The 21,296-nt window shown below is 41.0% G+C and overlaps 1 protein-coding gene and 1 long non-coding RNA gene across 2 annotated transcripts in view; both read left to right on the top strand.

Annotated features, from left to right (window-relative positions):
• Positions 1 to 21,296, top strand: part of EFCAB5 (EF-hand calcium binding domain 5) — a 35,984-nt gene that overhangs the window by 6,558 nt on the left and 8,130 nt on the right. The window contains exons 4-12 of the mRNA XM_068210517.1: positions 431 to 1,006; positions 4,932 to 5,088; positions 5,362 to 5,425; positions 7,188 to 7,258; positions 10,747 to 10,902; positions 15,602 to 15,701; positions 16,404 to 17,096; positions 18,197 to 18,408; positions 19,640 to 19,796. Of these exons, the coding sequence (XP_068066618.1) occupies positions 441 to 1,006; positions 4,932 to 5,088; positions 5,362 to 5,425; positions 7,188 to 7,258; positions 10,747 to 10,902; positions 15,602 to 15,701; positions 16,404 to 17,096; positions 18,197 to 18,408; positions 19,640 to 19,796 (2,176 nt within the window). The 5' untranslated portion in view covers positions 431 to 440. The remainder of the gene's footprint in view (positions 1 to 430; positions 1,007 to 4,931; positions 5,089 to 5,361; positions 5,426 to 7,187; positions 7,259 to 10,746; positions 10,903 to 15,601; positions 15,702 to 16,403; positions 17,097 to 18,196; positions 18,409 to 19,639; positions 19,797 to 21,296) is intronic.
• LOC137485807 (uncharacterized) lies at positions 1,642 to 4,720 on the top strand. The gene is made up of 2 exons (XR_011005464.1): positions 1,642 to 2,425; positions 2,522 to 4,720. It is a non-coding gene; the product is annotated as an uncharacterized lncRNA (long non-coding RNA).

The raw sequence follows: 21,296 nt of genomic DNA on the forward strand, positions 1-21,296 counted from the left end.
TTCCTGGAGGCAAAGAATGGACCTAAACAGAAATTATGTGCTGGGGGTAAGAGGATTCCACTGGTTGGAACTGGGGGGACAAGTTCCAAGCACTGTTCACTTGCTTTCTGAGTCTCTAAGTGACCTGGAATTAATCATTCTCCTTTTGTGTCTCAGTTTCTTCTGCCCTAAGAAGGGAACACATTAATTTAGTTGCTCTGTCTCCAAGGGCTGTTGTGATACATAATTAATCTTTATAAATCATTTACTGATCTTTGAAGTAAAGGGTCTGTATTTATTTAAGAGTACAAAGCAGCAGTAACAGAATAAAAAAGGAACATAATAAAAATATTAGTTAATGCCTAACAATAGACTCCATTCTTGTGTCACCTGTTAGGGCACTGCTGCATCTTTTGGCATTATATAACAGCTCCTTTCTTCTGTGTCACAGTGACTGAGGCATGGCTGCTCAGCCAGAAGAATCAGCCCAATCTGCAGATGTACAAGATCCTGAACTTGGACAGAAGGATAGGACTGCAGCAGAGATGGAAAGCAATCACGGGGGTGATGAACTGCCATGTCCTAGTAATTACACTTCATGGAAAGAGTGTTTTCATGAAAAGGTGCAACAAAGGTGTCTGAGTCTGCAGGAGACAAAGATGAGGTTGGTTCAAGCACAAAAGGCAGAAGAAGCAAAGGAGAGGAGGAGAGAACCTGGGGACTGCCTGGCCAGAGAGTGGTACAATGAGGAGAAGGAGACACTCGATACTCGCACCTATTTGCTCGACAACCTCCTCCCTACATTAATCCCAGGAGTAGAAAATTTGTTAATGGCAGTGGAAAGAAACCATGTGCTTGTATCAGACCAAGAACGAACCAGATTTAAGCCCATTAATTATCTTGGAGAATACCTGATGAGGCATAACCCTCAGTACAGTGTTCCTACAAAACCAGGCCCATACCTGAGAGAAATGAAGGTGGTCTCAGAGGAGCTCAAATCTTTGAGGCAAGGTGCAGCGTCACAGAGGTGAGAGCACTGACAGTGTGGCTGGTCACAAGGCCAGAGCTGCTGTCTTGATCTCTGGTTTACAAAAGGAATGGTGTCTCTGCAGCCTGGCTGGCAGAATCTTGAGTAAAACACACCTTGTGGAGTTCAGTGCCAGGGATGGTATTTGTCTCATAAAAACTTGAGAAGCAGGACAAATACCAGAACATGGCACACAAAATGAAACTCTAGTTATTCCTGTTTAAGGCAATATTCTGCCCTTCACAAGGATATAATTCCTCTTTAGACTCTCTCTCAGTTACACATGAGCAATGCAAACTGCTTCCAAACTGATGTAGCTTGGTGACAGCATCTCTTTGGGACAGGTGTTAGTATCAAAGGTCTGGAGACTCTTCAGATAGTTTCTTCTCTATTCTTCCAAACTTAATAAAACCATGACCTTTTTTTCCTCCTTCAGTATGATTTCTCTTGACCAAGCCAAAAACTTTGTCCTGGCATGTTTCCTGTAGAAACTCCTTCTGGGATTTTTATTTATTATAAAATAGAAAATATTTATTATTTTATTTATTATAAAAATATTCTATTTTTCCTTTTAAAGTAGAAACTGGTTTGTATTTTGTTCTGTTGCTTATTTCTGGGCTGTTTGCTTCAGTATAATACTTAATGAATGTTGGAACGGAGTTCCATGGCACCTTACAAAATACTGAGGTTAAAATGAGAGAGCATTAGGTGAACAATAATGCTTTATTTTCATTGCTCTATTCAGGAAAATATAGATGTGAACTTTTCAGTTCATAGATGATCCAGAGGTGATTGTGATTAATGTCAACATTACTCATTCACTCCTAGATCACTTTATTCGGTATCTGTGTTTGTAGAATAATGACTGCTGTTTGAATGACTCTCTATTTGCAAAAATAGTGCATACACCTTGAAAATTGGTTTCAGTGTCAGGAATTAGGGAAGTAAAATGTTGACATGTCTTATGCAAAAACCCTAAATGAAGATAATTGAAGTTCCCAGTATTATAATGCTCAAAAGGATATGTTAAGTCTCTCTATCTGAGCTTCTGTCTGCACATTTCCATTAAACATACTGCTGCAATTTGTAGGAACATGCCTGATATGAATACAACAAAGCAGTGTGAGAAGTGAATTTCATACAGTCAATAATAAAAGAATTTCTGTTTCATTTTCCATTTATAAATGTCGGTCCACTGAAACAAATGAGCTGGGGAAATAAGTCTTTCAGTTTTCACTCAAGCACAGGCTGTTCTGGGGGGATGTTTAGGATGTCAGCCTTGCCACACCTTTGCTTTGGGAACAGTTTTATCATTCCTGTTGCTTCACAGAGGGACACCTGGATACAGGACCATATCTCAGTTTTATTTTGAAACAGTGATTGAACTAAAATACATAAAATTTCCTGGGGTTTTGGATTGTGCTTTTGTTTAGTTCTGTTTTATGGGCTTATTTTCCCCTCCTAAAATACTCTTGGGTTTCATTGTGAATCAGAGCTTGTTTCTGGAGAGGACAGATTTTCCTGTTGAATACAAAGTGTTGGCTACCCATGACCTGTTATCTTGACCTTGGCTGTTAAGCCCATCTTTACATTTGGAGACAGGTTCTCCATTTGTGTAGCTCTCAGAGCTGAGTCAAAGAAGTGACTAGCAAGGCTTACAGAAATAAATATCTCCATAGACAGCATTGCCAGGGAGGTTCTGTAATCATGGCTGTAGCAGGTTTTGCATATCCACTGGTAGTAGTATCATGGGATTTGCATTCACAGCAGCTCAGGATTTACATATTTGTGATGACTGTATTGTGGGATTTGCATGGGATTCTTAAATCACAGCAACACAGGATTTTAACAGCACCACACAGCAGTGAGACTCCTCATGTGAGTCCCTGGATTTCAAACAGGACAGAATTGTTACAAGAGTGTTGCCAGTCTGTGCTTAACACCTCTCACATAAGCACCAGAAAGGTGAGGAATGAAATTCTGGCCCAAATGAAGGTCCTGGGAGCCTTGGCATTACCTTCAAGCAAGGCAGGATTCATCACAGGTTCCCATCTAACACTTTTCTATCCTCAGTGAGCTCTCTTGGACCTCCTCCAGTTTCTCCTTAACTGCCACCTGACTGGGAGTTAAGTCAGGAAGGAGAACAGATGGGAGAAATTCCTTATGCACATGGACTGATACTGGAAACAGAGCCTTTGTCCAGGGATGGGAGTCCTTCAGGCTGAGTCACTCATCCCTGTGTGGGAGGCAGGCAGCTCTCTTCCTGAGGAAACATGTTTGGTTCTGCAGGGAGAAGTCACCTCGCTGCCATCTCATCTTTTCTGGAAATGTCTGATCCAAAACGAGCTCACTTTGCAATGGGTGGTGCCTGGTACTGTTACCCCTGATTTGTCACTGTTGTCTGAGGGACGCCAGGCAGAGGATGCAGCTGCCCAGTTTTAGGACCCTAGAAATGAATGCAAAACTGCAGCCCAGTGCAGGTGCAGCACAGAATGTAACTTGTGCTGGACACTACCCAAATTAATCACCAGAGCACCTTGGCAGCTCTGAGCACAGCCCAGGCTCTGCTTCCAGTTTGTGGACAACTCCAGAGGAGGAGCCACCTCTACAAATGGTCTGGTTTTCTCTTTCTGCTGCAGCATATACTGGAGAAAAATCTGTTTGTCCACCTGCTGCATTCCTTCTCTTCTCCAGCTCTGGGAAGGAGTCAGAAAATGGGAAAATATTTTATCCTCCCCCTGCTATCAAAGTGCCCGAGGCTGAGCTGCCTCAGCAGCACTTGTGCAATGCCCACCATTGATTGAGGAACCAAATGATTCATTAAGAAACCTCTGTGATAAATGGCCATGAAGACCAAGGCCCTTGTGACAAAACTGACTGATCAAAGTGTATTGCTGTGACATGTAAAACAGGTTTTTCTGTCCATTAAAGAAAATATTGCTGGTTTATAATTTGTAGGATGACCCCGGAGGAACTGCTCCGGAAGAGGACAGGGACAGGATCAGCCCATTTCACAGCATGTGAAACACAGGGGGAAGAAGGGAGCAGGAATTTTTAGCTAAAAAGCTAAAATATAGTTTTTGGAGTTCTCAGGTACAAAAGAGGAGCAATTCCCCTTTCTCTGAGTAGCTACAGAGGGTGTGAAGGCCATGAAGGTGAGCAGCTGCCTCAGTGCAGAGAGATTCCAGCAGCCTCCATGAACAGGAGCTGTTCTTTCCATATGAACTGATAATTTGGCTTTAAGCATTTTGACCTTCCTAAAGGGTTTTTTCCTAATTTCATAAATTAACAAAGTCAAAACCAAAGCAGATGAGTTCAGGATCAATTTTATTCACTTCTTTTGTTGTGTGAAATGGAGGATTGGGAAAAACATGGCTGGGTGTTTAGAGAAGCAGAGAAAAAAAAAAGCAGGAAGAAAGGGAGCTGACTGGCAGTGCAAATCTGCAAACTCTACGTGTTCAAAATGATGGAGAGGCTGAGGTATTATCCCTGTCCAAAAGCAGTGAGGGCTCTATTGTCTGAGGCTGCTTCAGAAATTTCATTGAACATTGTTCTTTGCCAGTGAAGTGCTTGTGTGAAAAGGTACTTGGGTTTGGAGACAATGAAGACTGATGCAATTTTGTTGGTAAATCAACTGTAGCAAAATTATGCACCTGTCTCCCTGCTAGAACTGAAAGGAAATTGAAGGACATCTACACAATAAATGATGAATGTTGTTATAAATGTGAAGGTAAAAATGTGTCACTGTTGAAATGACACAAAACTAGGAGAGTTGCACAGATGATTTTCCATTAAATGTCTTCCACATAGACAGGAATTCCAGTGAAGAGTTACTTCCTTTTGTTTTGTTCTTTAGGGTAGGCTTAATCAATCTTAAGTATGCCTATAATGGTTTCTTTCTAATCCATGTTCCCATGTCCTACAGGCTAGCCCAGATGAAGGCTGAGGCAAAGAACAAACGTGAGGAAAGGGAGGAGATGGAAAGACAGAAGACTGAGGAGACAGCGAGGAGAAAGGAGGTGTTGGCAGCTCTGTTCAAGGAGTGGACAGTGGATGGCCGTGACAGAATCCCAGCAGCACTGGTAACTGGGGGAGATCCTGCTGTGGTTGTTGCAGACAGGATGAAAAGGACATTTGTGCCAGTGCCACGTGCGCTGGCATGGAAGCATGGGGCACAAGCATGGGTGATGGCTTTGCCACCACAAGATCAGGGGACAGGGCATTGTTCACAAATCTTACCTATGTGTAAGACCCATAACTGGCCCATATGTCTGATTATTCTGGGTGATTTATTTTAGTAACAGTCTACTGTTGTTTGTGCGACACAGGCCTTTGACTGTTACCTTGATTTTTAGGTTCAGAGTGCCATGAGGTTTTTTCCAGATGTCACTGATTCTATTCCTGAAGATACGAGAAAAGGCAAGTTTTCAATGTGTCTTCCTTAGTTTTATTGCTGTGATCTGAATTCTGATGTGAACTGTGAACAAACAGCAAATGGATTTGGTAACAGAGAAATAATCTCTAAGGGTAGTTACACTAGGATATCAACCATGAATCTTGAGACAGATTGGAAAGAGACTGAAACACCATGTAATTCATTTATATGATCTTGAAAAACATGGAGAAATGTTTAAAAAATCTTTCAGGGAGATAGAAAGACCAAATGCAGACCTTTTCCACTTACATCCCTTATTAGCCAGACATTGCCACGTGCTTACTGCTATTTTTAAGAATCACTGTACCAACCTCCTCCTTTTTGAGTTTGTCTCATGGGAGGTCTTGGAAATACTGGCATACTGGGAGATATGGAGCAAAGATGAGATCAACAAAGTCTGACAGTGTTGTTACCTGTTATGGTTTCAGGGGAATTGCTGAGGTTTACCTAATGCTCCACCCAATAGCTCATCTCATCAAGCCATTCCCTTGGCTAATCCCTGGCATCCAGTGACACACAGCCCAGGGCCTCTGTACCATAGCACTCAGCTCAGAAAGATTTCCATTAATTCCTGTCCACTTTATATAGCTCACACTTGACCTCCCCAGATGATGATAATTTAATAGAACCAGAAACACTGAAGTGGCAACACGAGCCTGCTGCCAGCCCTGTAATGATCATCAGTGATAACAAATGTGTCTTTGCTGATTTGGGATGATAAACAGGACACTCCAGAGTGTTTCTGTTGCTGCTGGAGTCACCTCTGCCTGTAGCTCATCCTTGGTCAGCCCTGTCTGTATTACAGAATTGTTCCTCTGAGTAATCATCCAATACTGGTAGGATGTTGTGTGACTGCCAAACACAGCCCCTGTGCTCCTGCTGTGGGGCTGTGGTTCCCCAGTGCAAACAGACCCTGGGACATAAGATTGTGAAGGAATTTCCTGCTCAGGTATTTGCTCTCCAGATGCTGGGTGTGGTCTTTGTTCTATTTCCCTAATAGGCTCCATTTCTTAATGTATTTCACTTAATAGCATTCAATGTACATTAACTGAACATTACACTCTGTTTTATACTTCAATAAAGATAATGTACAGTTTAGTAACATATTAACCAACCAAAGAGAAATGCATTCTACCATGAATTTTCTCATTACTCCTGATGTATTTAAAAGAAAGAACAGAAAAATAATGCTAACAGAAATAGCATGTCTATTCTCAAAGAACTCATTCAGAAACCTATATAGATGTTTGATGTCTCTTCTCAGTTCCATTATAGCAACCCAAAAGCTGACCAAAACATACTTTTGAATATGATCATCAGTAAAAATATTCCTATATTCTTGAGAAAATTACTATGATTTTCAGATTCTTCTCTTGCAAAGCAGAATCCTTGTCTCCAGAGTTCTAAGGCAGTTTTATGTTTGTTAAATCAAAAATCATTTCCTCCCTCACATAATTAGTTGTAAGTACTGTTAAAATCATCGCAATTTGCACCAACTTATGTCAAGAATAAATATGACTCTACAGTTCTGAACAGCTAAATGGAGATTCTCAGCAAGAGAAATGCAAGCAGATTTAGATGGTCTCTGTACAGTCAGAGGCTTCAGCTACTGTGTGAACCTCAAATAAACGTCATCCAACATGAGAAGAAAGTTAATGTAACAGCATATTGTGCAAAAATATGTGTACAATATGCAAAATCACAACTGTTGCTTTCTAAACCAACATCCCTTCATTTTTTTACCAGCAACCCATGACAGGAAGCTGAAAATCTTAAACACATTGGAAAAAACAGTATACCTAGATGAATTCACAAAGGTGAGAAATTAAATAAGAGCATTTGGTTCAGAATGTGGCGTTTATCACAAAGTGTCAGCATTTCCCTGGGGACAGCCCAGAGGAGCAAGTGAAGGGCTTCCCTTCTCCAGCATCCCAGGAAACTGGCTGTATCTGGACATTTCACATTCCGTCTCCATCCTCTGCTCTCACAACACTTCCATTCTGGCCAGCTGGAGGGAACTGTTTTGCTTTCCTCAGAGCTGCAGCCTTGCTGCTCTTTGGGAAGTTAGTCCTGGAGCAGTGGTTTTTAGGACACCCCTCCCCATCCCTTTCTAAAATGTCAAAGCCCTGAATCACTTGTCAGTTCAGACTTTGATTGGCTGCTCACAGGAGGCTTGGTGTCCCACTACAACCATTAGCCTGGAGTAATTAATAACATCCTCACAGTATTGTTATTTCTGACTAGGTTCCATTAACCAGGATGAACCAAGCCATGAAGACCTGGGATGAGAAGCATTTGTCCCTAACTATCACTGGTCTGAACCATAAATAAACTGCAACAAGTCTCATAAATATTCATGAAGCGTAACCAAGTGGTTTTAAACTCAAAAGCTGTCATTGGAAAACATCAGAAGTGTGGTTTTAACTCAGCAAAATCATAAATGTAGTTGGAAGTTTCACCCCATTACTCTGCTGTTCCTCAAGCTGAAAACAACCAAATTGGTCCAAACTATATTTATTGAAAGCTGTCCAGGCCAAGGCTTTGCCAGCAATTTCTACCTGTGAGAGAGCTGGATTTTATGGCTGGGTAATTAAGCCTGTAAAAAGGGGTGTATAGAATAGGAATAATGGCAGACCCTCATTGCAGCAGTGCTAGTGGCTGCTGTTATAATAATTAAAACCAGAGCATAAAGCAGCTGTGCAGAGACTGATTCCAAGCAACCATGTGTGATTTTTTGTGCCTTTGTCCCTCTCAGGAGACTCACATGTTTGGTATTTTGCACAGAGATGCATTTTTATGGTAACTTGTTGAAGGTTTTTTTAAGCATGAAATGAGATATTTTTGAATTTAACCTCAGAATTATTGCATCTAATTAAGAAGACTATTGTGGATAATGAGAGCCCAGAGAATTGCTTTTGTCACTGCAATGAAGCATCAGTCCATAACCTCTATGGTACATATATATAATCACTGAATGAATCCATGCTCCATTAGCATTAGAAAACTGTTTAAAATATACTTTGTGTACTCTTTATTTTAACTGAATTAAAGATATGACAACAGAGATCAGAAGCACAAAAGACATGGATTGTCAGGCTGTCTGATTTGGCAGGAATGTTCTCTCAGAAGATATTCTCTGATTCTTTTTCCAGTCCGGTTTTAATTGAATCAAATGATGAGGCTTTCATCACTTCCCTTGGGAACTGTTCCCTCATCAGGACAGGGCTGCTTCTAATCCTCAGCTACAATTTACCTTTCTTCACCCCTTTCCATCATCCACCAAACCCAGAAAGAGATGATCTTCCTCCACACTGGTCATGGCCCTTTCCCATGTGGAAAGCATTGCTTTTAATGGACCTTAAAATTAAAAGGCACTTTTTTTTTTTTTTCTTCCTTGAATTTAGTGCAGCTTTGGGTTACTTAAAGGCTGTTAGAAACTCAGTAGAGAGACCTCACACATCATTGCTTTTCAGGTTTGAGGGTTTTTTTCAGAAATGCAGAACAGTGGCTGTTGTATTCTTACATCCTTTGTGACAATCTGGTGGGGTCTTTTATATGAAAAGCATTTAAATCCCAGAGACCAGCCCTTAATGGTTTATTTCACAAGCTTTGTGCTCTAACACACAGAACCCCCAGCAGTCTGGCACAAAGCTATTGACACCAAGGGAAATGCTCACATTGTCTCTGCAGGGTCAGAATCAGGCTTTAAAGGTGAGATTATTTTCCATGATTGCATGAGGCTTTCTCCATTTCTAGTGAGATCAGTAGGAACAAGAACAGTTCCATTGTTTTTGATGATAATGTGGTCACAAACTATACCAAGGACTCTGGGTAGCAAGAAGGAGGCGTGCCAGCTTTCTTTGGAGAGGTGTCAAAATCTCTCAGTTAATAACAAATTAATGTATGTTAATTATGTGTACAGTAATTTACACATCAGCTAAGAAAGGCTTAAGCCTGTGATGGTGCCTCCTGTCCACATGGTACTTGTAAACAGTGTCCTGTGAAGCTGTTAGACACAGGATTAGTGCAGGAGCCTTTGGATGTGTCATCCAGGAGACATCCAGAATAACAAACTGCTTGTCCAACCTGCCTGATCCCAACAGCGTCACCTTTAAGGCTCCTCTGTCACAGGGCTCTGGGTTCTAATAACCCCAAGAAGCTGGTGGATACCCATAGCCCCAGATGTGCCACCTTCTCTCCAACCTACATTCTTTTTTTATGCTGAAATGAAGATAAAACCCACATTGTATTAGGAGCTCTTCTTTCCTATCAGCCACCCCTCAGGCCATTGATTTTTTTCTGCTCTTCCTCTCTTTTCCACTTGTCCCATATATTTGGAAATTACACAATATAGACATGAATAATAATAACACATATTAATATTTCAGCTGGTTATTGCCTGTGTGGCATTTCAACAAGCCCAAGATATTTTAGCACTTATGTCAGGTACCCATAGTCTCAAAATGGGATAATGGGAAACATTCTGTGCTTTGGAAATTCCTCCTTTTAACTGTATGGGCTCCCTGTTAGTGTGGCTGGCTCCAGAAACCTACTATAATAATTCAGCCCAGGCTCTGGGACTGTGGTTTGTTCTGATTGCCATTATTATTTATGTCATGCACACCACATTTTTAGAACCATATTGCTTTCGCTCATAAAAGCCACATGGCTATAAATCCAAAGTGTTAAGGTGTCTCCAAGGCTGGAACATAAAATCAATCTCAAGTCAGTAGTATTCCCAGTGTCAGAGGACTTGGGTGACAGCAGGCTCATTTTCAAAAGAATCTTCCTTTTTTTTTTTTTTTTTTATTGTATCCAACTGCTCCTCTAAACACTGAAATTGTAGGCAATGCTCCTTTTGTGGCATTTGAGAGTTGAGTGACTGTCACTCCTGCAGAATGTAATGACTCAAAATGCCTCCTTGGGGGTGAAGTCAAGAATACTAAATGCTGCAGAAAACCATGGAGAACTTAAATCGTCCACAAGAAAATAGAGCTTAAGCCACATCTTTTCATAGGAGGGATCTGATCCATCATCTCTGTTTGAGCTTGATAAGTGACCTCTGGAGCAGGAAAGGAATTCATCAGGATACATTTCTGCAGTGTCCCATGCTTGTTTGGAGAATATTGTTTCTTCTGAAGGCGAGAATGAAGTAGGCTAGGCACCAAGTCTGTGTTGTGTTGGCAGATTAAATGTTACAAATTCCTAAATATTTGATTGCACGCAACAGATTTTTAGGAGTTCAACTAAAGGTGAAAATGCTTGAAGAAAGATAATCATGTCCACTGCTGCTTTCTCTCTATAGCTTATCCTTTCCTACACTGAACATGTTTCAAGTGACAAGTTCCAAGAAATCGTGGAATATCTCCGTAAGTGTGCCGAGGACTTCCAAGAAGCAACAAAACATGATACGCGGAGGCAAATTTTTATTAACCTCTTCCAAGCTTGTGATTATGGAAAGGTAGGCAAAGCAGCTCTCAGCCTAATTTCAGTGTGGGCATGCTCCCAGTTTGGTATTTCTCTGGGTCACTGCTTGCTTTTTCTCAACTCTAGATCCTCTCTTTGTGCTTACTCAGCAGTATTTCAGAGAACAATAGCTGTTGCACTGTTGTCAAATTCATAGTTCTAAGACACAGAAACCTCCAACAGCCTGTTAATTGATGGCTAATTAGAAACTGAATTACCTAAACTGATGACTTGGGACTAAAGTTTGGTGATTCTGGAGAAGAAATTAACCATGGCCTTTAATTCTAAAAAATTACCTGCCTCCACAGCACAGTTCAGAATATTTGAGTGCTAATTTATCTATTCAGCCGCATTTCAGCAAAGCTAATCTGATGTAGATTGACTTTAACAAATGTGCACATTACTTCAATAATTACATATATTGCATTAATTATGTTACATTACTTTATAGATCTGAAGGGTTTCTGTCAATAAATCTCATAGCTAAAATTTAAAATGCAAAATAATCCACCTTTACAGCCTCTCTGAGAACAGTACTGTGAACTTCAGCCACAGTTTATGGACAGGAAATTAAAATACAGTAAGTCAGTTACAGAGCTGGAAATGAAACTCAAAAGCCATAATTTGGTTTTCAGCAGCTTTAAACTCTATCTATCATCTTCTCAGTACACCTGCATCGCCATTAAAAACCTAACAAAAAAGTGCTAGACTCATTAGAAAACCAGTAAATAGTAGGAACTGAAGAATCAATGGTATAAACTATTGCTAAAAACTTGGGCTTCATCCAAAAAGTGTGGTACTTGTTATGAGGACCCTCAGTTTGGCGGTTGCTGGCTACTACAGAGCAAGCAGTTGCCCTAACCTTAGTTTTCTCCCCTACATAAATTTTATATTCCACCCAGCACTCCTCCAGCTATGCTTGCAGAGCCTACCCAGAGTGAACTGTGCTCTACAATGTCATGCTAATAATGTCATTACCGCCAAGAGAAAGGAATTACAGGGCTCATTTCAACACCAATAGTGTGTTCTAGAGAATAGCAGGCAAGCTGCTGTTTCAGGGATGAGGGAAGAAATGTGTCTGCTTCCCAGCTAGGAGACATTTGACTTTCCTAAGGCTCTGTTAAGAAGGGCTGTGATGGATCCTCCTGGCTACAAGGATGTAGAAACCTGAGTCCTGTCTTTGACACGAATTTCCAAAGGATTCCTTCTTTCCTTTCATGTTTTAAAGTGTCTTTCTTCCTATTATTTCTGTGGCAGTAATCACCATCTCCATGCTGCTAATCCCAGTGGAATCTCAGAGGCAAAGAGCCAAAAATACTAACACAACAGGAGTGAGCAGCTATCAGCAATGACGCCACTGCTGCCGAAAAAAAAAAACTGATCAGAGCACAGAGCTGTGGTTTCCAGGCTCCGAGGTAGCCCTGCCCTGCAAACTGAGTTCACTAAAGTGTCGTGTGGGCCACGCAGCTCTTTTAAACTTGGCCTGGTTTCTTTTGTAAAGTTCTACTGTACCCACAGGAGAGATAAAATGCAACGTAACCCAAGGACTTCTACCACTTGAATGTGATCCATTACCTGTAGAGCCCATTCTGCAAAGCACAGCAAAGCACTTGTTTCAGTTCCTAATTTCCATTTGTTTGGTAGCAGGCAGTTATTCCAGTCTGCATGGTGAGTGTGGCTGGCTGCCTCAATGAGCTGCAATTAGGGCCAGGGAGCTGAGAAAGCAGTGTTTAAATTACAGTCAAATTAGAATGTATCCACATGATCATTATTATGATTTCAAATGCATGCATCCAGAAGGATGGCAGCTCAGAAGGACAGCCTGGACTATCCACTGCAGCAGAAACTTCCCAAGACAATCCCAGAACGCAGTTGGATCACTGCTATAATACCCCAAAAGGCAATGTCTCTGTGAATTTTTAGTTTATTGTCCCTGTGCTCACTTGTATCAGTTTATTTTATAACTCTTCATTAATTTCCAGGGATGTTTTAAACAAGGGGTTTTAAAATGAAATTTAATTTAGTCAGAGATTAGTTTTCAAGCCAATGTAGTTTGAGACACTCCTGATTATCTTTCTTGCCGTACAGCAACAACAAAGTTTGCTTTCTCATGACCTTTTCTAAGCATCTGTTCTTCCCTTTTGCTCACTAACAAGCTCTTTGTAGGGTTCAGGATACACACATCACATTTCCAGAAAAACAATCAAGTGTTTAAACACTGACCTATCCCTGTTTAAATGGCAAGTCTGGTTTAGTCTGTGTTGCCAAAGGAATTACTCACAGGTCACAGAACACTGCTGAAAACAGCTGAGAATCATCACCTGCCAATATCTAGGTGACAAAAAAATTAGGTCAACGTGTTTCAACTCCCTGGGCACTAAAGCTGCCTGAGTTTTGGGCAGCTGTACAAACACAGATGGTTTTCTGTTGTGGAGAGGAAAGCTGTACCTCTGTACCTGTCCTGCTCACAAGGTGCAGCACGAAGGGCAGGTGGGTAGCAATCTGTCATCAGCCTCCTTAGTCACACACCAAGTGCAAAGAAAAGTCACCTTTTCTACTAAATTTAGGAACTGGGGAAAATAGCACAGCTGGGGAGAGGAGTTGGAAATGGTTTCTTGTTGTGGTGCTCCTTTCTTCTATAGGTGGCTGTACTGTGACATGTTCCTCCCAGGGTAAGTTGTAAGGAAAAGTGTCCTGAAATAACAGAAACCCCTGCTAAAATGGCAAATCTGTGTAAATTGGAAATGTTTAAATAAGTAAATAAACCCCTATTAATATTTGACAATTTCAGCTATTTAATCTATTTATATATATATATACACACCTATTTTTATATAAAAATAAATTTTTTGGATCCAAAGAACAAAAAATTCTTCAAGAATTTGAGTTATCTAAATCCTCCAGATATATTATTTTAATATGACAAAAAAGTAATCGAGTCCCAAAACAATATCCTTGTTTTCTTTTTAATAATACTTCATTAATCTATTCCCATTTTAATGAAGTAAAATTATGCATTAGTACTGCAAATTCAGGGCAACCAGCAGATGGTTGTGACAAGTAACAGCTGAGGAAATTTGAATGGAAAATTGAGTGTGTGTAATGGAAATACTGAATGGAGGGTCCAAATATTCCACAGTGATCTGGGAACACCTTTAAAACATTGTGTGTCTGTGCATCTCCTAAAAGGATCAGAGCACGATCTGATATATTCAACTGAAAGACAAATAACAAGAAGAAATGTTTGCACAGGGGTGTGCAAGGTATCTGTGTGTTAATGTCAGGAGATACTGGGGATCAGGACCTACACCCTGTAAGTTTAGGGACAGAATTCTGTGGTGACATTTGTTGCTCCAAACCCACCCATAGCTGAAATTCAACCCTGACTTCCAGCATTTTTTTTACCAGCAGGAATTAAATTACCAGATACTGAAGCACTAAAATTGTACCAGATGGCTTCTTACATTTCAGTTCTGGTCCTTTCTGCAGAACTGGCAAAACCCCTTCCCTGTAGAGGAAGGTGCTGCAGTACCAGCAAATGTGATGTGTTCACTTAGTTCCAGCATTAACTTCACCAGTAGGTGAGATGTGTATCTCTGGGTTGTTTCCATATCCTCTGCTTTTAACTATTGGTGCCAATAATTATAGTTTCAGCTTATAAACAATGCAGTTATCTTGAGCTAATTTCCAGAAAAGAACAGCAATGTTCTTCCTTTATTTCTTTAGTCTAAGGGCAGGAAAAGTTCACAAGGAATTAAAAGCCTGGTGAATTTTACATTTTGCAGTTTTTAATCTAAGAACAAAATGTGAAAAGGAAATAAATAATTCAGATGGAAAGCTACTCACTACAAATAATGAACTTAAGTAAATCTGTTTCCTAATTAACTACTTTATTTCACTAATGGGAGGGAGATTACAAAGGTAGCAGGACTTAAATAATGACAACAGGAATACATCATAAAATGGAAATCTTGCAATCATTTAGGTTTGCTTTACTTTTTAAACCCCACAATTTCCTGATTGGAAATTACCCATTTCATTGCCTTTTCCTGGGTTTATCATCTGTGTACACTCACTCTGATCAACAAGGATTTAATAAACTCTGCACCTTCCTCTGCACTGCAACTGCTGATACCTCTCTCACCTCTGTGGTCAAATGTCTATGAATTTTTAAAGGAAATTAGGGAGATTGTCATAATAGCTCAGATTTTTGGACTAATTATGTTTCCAGGCCAATACATCAGGCTTCAAAGGAGATGATGGGGCACAAAACCAAACTACCATCTGCAGTCACTAAGGTAACACAGCACAGCCCATAATACATGGAAATTCTTGCATGGTACTGTCAGGCAATCAATATCTGTCCTGAGAGTATGAAGTGATGAGGCTTTGATCTTTACACTAAGAACTCCTTTGGCAGAACAATTACAATTATCTCACTGTAATTTGTCAAGGACATGGAAAAGGAAGAGCCTGCAAAGTAATATGTGTGGGGAGTTCCAGCTCATCCCAGAAGAAATTTTTGCCTCTATGAAATAAATTAACTTCTTTGGAATTTGTAGTGATGTTCTGGTAATGGATAATTATCAGCCACAGGTAATTCTTGGCTGATGGTGCCTTTGTAGTGCTACAAATGTTGATGTAAGTCACAAGAACCACAGGAAAAACCCAGTAATTATAATCTTTTTGTCTAGGTTGGTGTCTTGGATAGACAAAAAATACTGGCCCTGCTGAGAGACTTCTATGACAGAATGCCCATGACTGATGAGTGGGAACTCTGGAACCCCAGAGAATGTGAGACATGGGATGTTTCAGTTGTGGTTAAAACACTGGGAGTCCAACAAGGCTGGATGGTTCAGATATGTTTTATAAGTGTTACCAGAAATGAACAGAGCCTAAAAAAGGGACCCAAATGACTGCTGTGATCTATACACCAGAATTTGCAAGCACGTTTGGCAATCTGTGATGCAATGTTCAGAAATGCTTCAGCATCCAAACGTTTTCCTTGCTACAAAATTCTGAAGTACTTTTTGGGAAATAGAATTTAAAAAAGACTCTTTCTGAAACAATTGTTCTTTCTTACTGGGCAATATTAGAAGTTAATTTTGTGTTTGCACTAAAATACCTCCAGAAAGAAAAAGAAAAAAATGGAGGGAATCATCTGCGTGAAAGTAAAATATTTTAAACATATTGGACATTAATTAATTGCTGAGATCAAATGCAAGGCAAATTGCATCTCTCCTTCTTAGTGTAGAGGTTGATGAAATACTTATTTCAAAGGAAAAGTGGTGTAATATATAGCCAGAAGAGCAAATCTCTGCAGGCAAAGACATTATTCTGAAGTTTTGTGTTCCTGAGATGTGTCTATGTAGAAGATACTTGCTGGTAGTTTGTATTTACTTGACATTACCTTTTTTCTTTAAATTTTCTTATGCAATACAAGAGAACATAAAACCAGTGGACACTATCAGTTTACACATATTTTTTCTGTTTTAGGGCCAATAATTGAGCTGCAAGATATTCATCTTATGGATTTTTGGGGAAGCCTTGGTGACCAGGAAGTTTGTGAGGAACTCAGCGAAAATTTGGTCTTGTCTCAAACAGAAATTTCTGAGGGAGAGATTTTAGGAAATGAACCTGTAGATGATGATAGGCAAGAGACTGAGAGAATGAGCACCAGTGTTGCAGAAGGAGTTATTGAAGAAATGGGTATGAGTGAAGCTGAGACTGGAGGAATTTCCAAGGAGGCAAATGAAGCAGCAGAGCCAAGCGCTTCTGAAGTGAGCAAGGAAGGTGAGGATGCCATGTCAGCAGTGAAAAGCTCTGGCCTTGAAGCTACTGATTTGAATGGAGAACCTGGATCTGGAAAACCAGAGGAGTCCATCCTAGGCAGCGAGCCTGAGACAGAAACAAAAGCAGAAGGAGATCATACCTCAGCCAGAGAACCTGGATCAGAAGGACAAGTTAGTCAAGAGGACAGTGGAGTTACAGAGACAGCCCCTGAAGCTACAAGCACAGCCTCAGGAGACAGAGCTGGGACAGACACAGATGTCACTGATTCCCAACAGGATGCTCCAGCTGCAGAGGCTGTGAAAGAAACCTCTGCAAGCAATGAGAGCCAGTCTGACCAACAGACAAGCTCAGAGACAAGACTGCAGGATGAGAATCTTCTGCATGACCAGGGTAAAGGTAAAGTGTTTTTCTTTTTTCTGACAGACCTTAATCATTTTCAATGTATATATTTGGATTGGTTTAACTACAGGGTGTTTTAAATCAATTTCAAAACCATGTGAGTGATTTCTGAGTAGAGAAGACCACAAGCTTTGCTATCTTCTCAGCATGGTGTTTTCTGCCAAGATTTCAGAGCTTATTCCTCTCACAGGATGGCAGGTGAGTCACTTTGCTGGTGATTTGTATTCAAGGCTCTGAGCAGACACTTTAATTCAAGTAAGGACTTTGTGAAGCAGCAGCATTTTTATAATAAGGAGAAACTTTATGTTCTGTTTCACTCTGTAATATTACTATAGCAAGAGAGGAACCTGAGCACATTAAATCTAGAAGTTACTTAAATAACTTTTAGACTGTGACTGCCTATAGGGAAATGTACTATGAGATCATCTAGCAGGAACCTTTTATTTTAATCTCTCACTGTGTTTCCAAAGGATGATCCTACTTCATTGTCTACAAAGGCCTTTGTTCTAGGAAGGCTGTGATCAGACAACTGTCTTTCAAAGAGGTATTTTCTTAAACATCCTAGAAGGGCCAACCTCCTTGCTAGCACTCAGTGAACACTCTTGTGTCTCATGGCTTAGAAGAACTGCTGCAAGAACTGGGTCTGCCTTGTCTGAACAATCCAGTGACAGGTTCATTATGTAAAGCTGATGGTACAGCCCCCTGGTACAGCTTTCTGTGGTAACTTCCAGTGCACAGCACTACCGTGTCCTTCAGTCAGTCCTTGGATGTGCATCCCATTTGTCTGGGACAGCAGTCCCTCAATGAGGTCTTTGTCTCAGACAGCCCCCTGCTGAGTAAGAGCAATTCCAGCTCACCTGTAGTCAGGGTTTGACCTGGCTGTAGGATGGCATCCATGCCAGACTGGATCTGCAGAGCTACTATTAGAACAGTATAAGCAGATTAAGGCCTTTACTCAGCATGGAGTCAGGCTGTACTCAGCCGTAATTTCCCTGGATAGGAAGTGCAGGATTGAGGGCTGTGTTGATAGCTGCCACGTGGTTGGCTTTAGGGCAGCATTTGGCTTCCTGTGACACACTGCGCTTTCTGCCTTTCAGACTCGGGTCCCGGCGTGGCAGAGATTCAGAACTGTCAGGATTCTTGTACTAAGAGCTTTGCTGCGAGCTGCCTCACCCTGCCACAGTTTGTACAGCTCATGGACAATTTTGTTGGTGAAGACATTTCTCTGCCTACTGTGAAGAGGCTTACTGCATTTATCAAAGGAGAATACAAACAGACAGAAGAGGAAAAAATGAAACAACGAGAAAAAGTAAATATTGATAAGTTTTGCTGATCCCATGTCCAAACAAAAACCGAGCAAATGCCCACAAACACTTTGCAAAGTCAATTGTTAATCTGATGCTGGCAGAGCTCTCCACTTGCAGCCTTACATCCCCTGTTCCTTCAGGAGACCTTTTACCCCTTTGTTTTCATACAGATGCTCCCTCCCTAGCCCTCAGCTCTGGAAGTGATGACAGACTCCAGACTCATTCTGTTAGAGGTTGTCTGTCTGTCCTAGAGCCGGACTCAGTGAGATAATAGTTGATAGTTAATTGTGAAAGAGCCCAAAACATTCCATTCTGCTTATTTACCTTTAGAATAGCCAAGAATCTGATCTCTGACCTACTGCACTGGTATGTACATAGGAGTTTGTGGATGTTTGGGGAGGATTTTAAAACAAGTGTGTTTGGGTTTGCTATGTGCATGGCTGGATGTGAATGTGCACAAGCTTATTTGGTTTTAAGTTACAAGGTGCTCTTGCCATGTGTTGAAAAAAAAATATTCTCCTTCCTCATGGCCAGCATCAGTATGTCTCATATCACTACAGGTCTGTTTTGTGGTGCATTTCTCTAGCTATGTTTTCCTCAGACCTCCTTCTGGTTTCCCTCTGTGCTGCTGACCTAATTTGAATGAGATATTGGATCTGACGGCTCCATAGTCCTCACTGAACACAGCACACACTGCCAGTATTTTGGCCTTTAAGTGAATTCCACTCCAGCCAGTTATCCCTCTGTGCTGGGTTTAGAGGACAAATGGTAACATGTATTTGCTTGGAGCCCACACACTTCAGGGCAGCTCCAGCAAAATAACAGTGTACAGAAATATGAGCTGTCACATCTTGGAGTGTCACTGACAAGGCTGTGGTTAGGTTCTGCTGGGGAGACATTTGTGTTCTGGGAAACTTGCACTTACCTGAGCTGACATCACCTTAAATCCAGCACAGGCTTCATTTGTTCACTGTGAAATAACTCTCAGCAGTGCTGGTCCTGCTAGTAAACTGAACTGTCACCTGTGTTTAGTGTTTCTAAGTTATCTCCCAGGTTTAATGATTCATCTCTAGGTCTGAGCCATGTATGTACAGATTCAGTCTGCCCCATAGGAATGATGTAATTGGCACAACCACTGCAGAGTGTGTCCACACTTGAGCAGTGTCCCCATTTGTGTAGTGTCCAGCACCAGTGTCCAAGAGTTACCAAACACCAGCTGTTCCTCTGTTGCAGGTTCACCGCATGTCTCACATGGCCCAAAGGAAACAGCTTTTGGAGGCACTTTTTGAAAAGTTGGACAGCAAAGCATGTGGGTCTCTGGTCCTGGAAGAGGTGATTGCTGTTCTGAGCACATTCAAGGGACACGTGGGAAAAGAGGCCTTGATGAAGGGTAAGGAAAAATCTCTGCTCTGTGAGAATAACACAGGAGGCCTTCAACCATTCAGTGACAGAGCTAATGAGGCTGTTGCAAGCACCATTTTGGTTTTGCAAGCAGTCATAAGGATACACAGTATGAGGTGTAAAATGGAAAGGAACAGTTACCCAGACCTATTTGTTAATGCATTGCTCCATCTCCTCCTCCTGTGCAAGATTCCCAGGCAGAGAAGTAGCTCAATGTTTAAATGACACTGAGATGAGTTGAAAATTTATTTCAGCTGTAACATGCAATGTATATGTGATATGGCAGTGAAAAAGCACACATAAAGCCTGAGAACGTTTGCACTTTTAGTCCAGTCCATCTGTGTTATTCAGCTATTTTTAATAGATATATTTTGCTGTGCTTCCAGCAGGAATGTACCTCACAGGAGAGAACAGCTTTCCTTATAGATCTCAAATAGTCTGTAGTTATCCACACTGTCACACAGCTCTTATGAATTACAGAGCAGCTTCGAGTATCACTTCTCTGTTGGTTATTTCACTGCATAAACTTAGCGAATTTGGTCCTTGATAGAAAGGACTTTAGTCCAGCAGAAGTGCTGCAGGTTCACCTGAATCTGTCTGGCAGCCTTGTGCATATTAACATGTGGGCATAAGGTGCTCTGAAACACTGTATTAGCAATTAAGAACATGTCTGCATGTGTGTTTGGGTGGAAGAGACTGATTTTTTCATCTCCATGCTCATCTTCATGCTGCTTGTTCTGCTGCAAATCACTAAAAATGGCTCACTTTGGCAACCACCAAAATCTCTTTATCCTTTAGCTCACTGAAGGCAGCTGGTGGGGTGGGGAGCACACCAGTGTGTCACTGTTAATAATCTCCAGGCTGTCCAGCCAGGAGAAACTGGCAGTTCACTGCTCTCTTGTATTCAAAGCATGCCAGAACATACCATGGAAATATGGAAGGACACAGTCCCTTCCATGAAGGGCTCATAAACTAAAGGACAAATAAATAGAAAGGAAGCATAGCAAAATCAATACTATCTACCAGCAACATGAATTATTTCTAGCAGCCTCAACCTAATCTCTCAAGGATGTAGGACAAGCAGGTTTGGGGGAAGGGTTCACAGACATTGCACTTCTCCTGGGTGGAAACACAGAGTAAAAAGTGAGTACAATTATTTGATTGTCTTTGCAAGTGAAAAGTGTAACATTAGATATGAAGGGGAAAATAATTCATTATGCTGTGGCTCAGTAGTGAAGGAAGTGATCATAGCATATTCAGCTTCCTGTGTATTTTTTTCTGCATCCCTTTCTTCAAAGTAAGGAGAAAGTGGAGGTAAAAATCCAAATATTTTATATGCTAAAAAAATTCTCCATCCTAGTTCTGTCAGAAAATCAGAAATTAAATTAGAATACTGAATGTTACTTAGATTATGGGCTGGATAAGACAGCATTAAGCATCATGGCCCCACCATGATTGAGGCCACGTTAGTACTTGCTACTTCTTCAGC

The sequence above is a fragment of the Anomalospiza imberbis genome, chromosome 20 (assembly GCF_031753505.1).
Source record: "Anomalospiza imberbis isolate Cuckoo-Finch-1a 21T00152 chromosome 20, ASM3175350v1, whole genome shotgun sequence".
NCBI lineage: Eukaryota > Metazoa > Chordata > Aves > Passeriformes > Viduidae > Anomalospiza > Anomalospiza imberbis.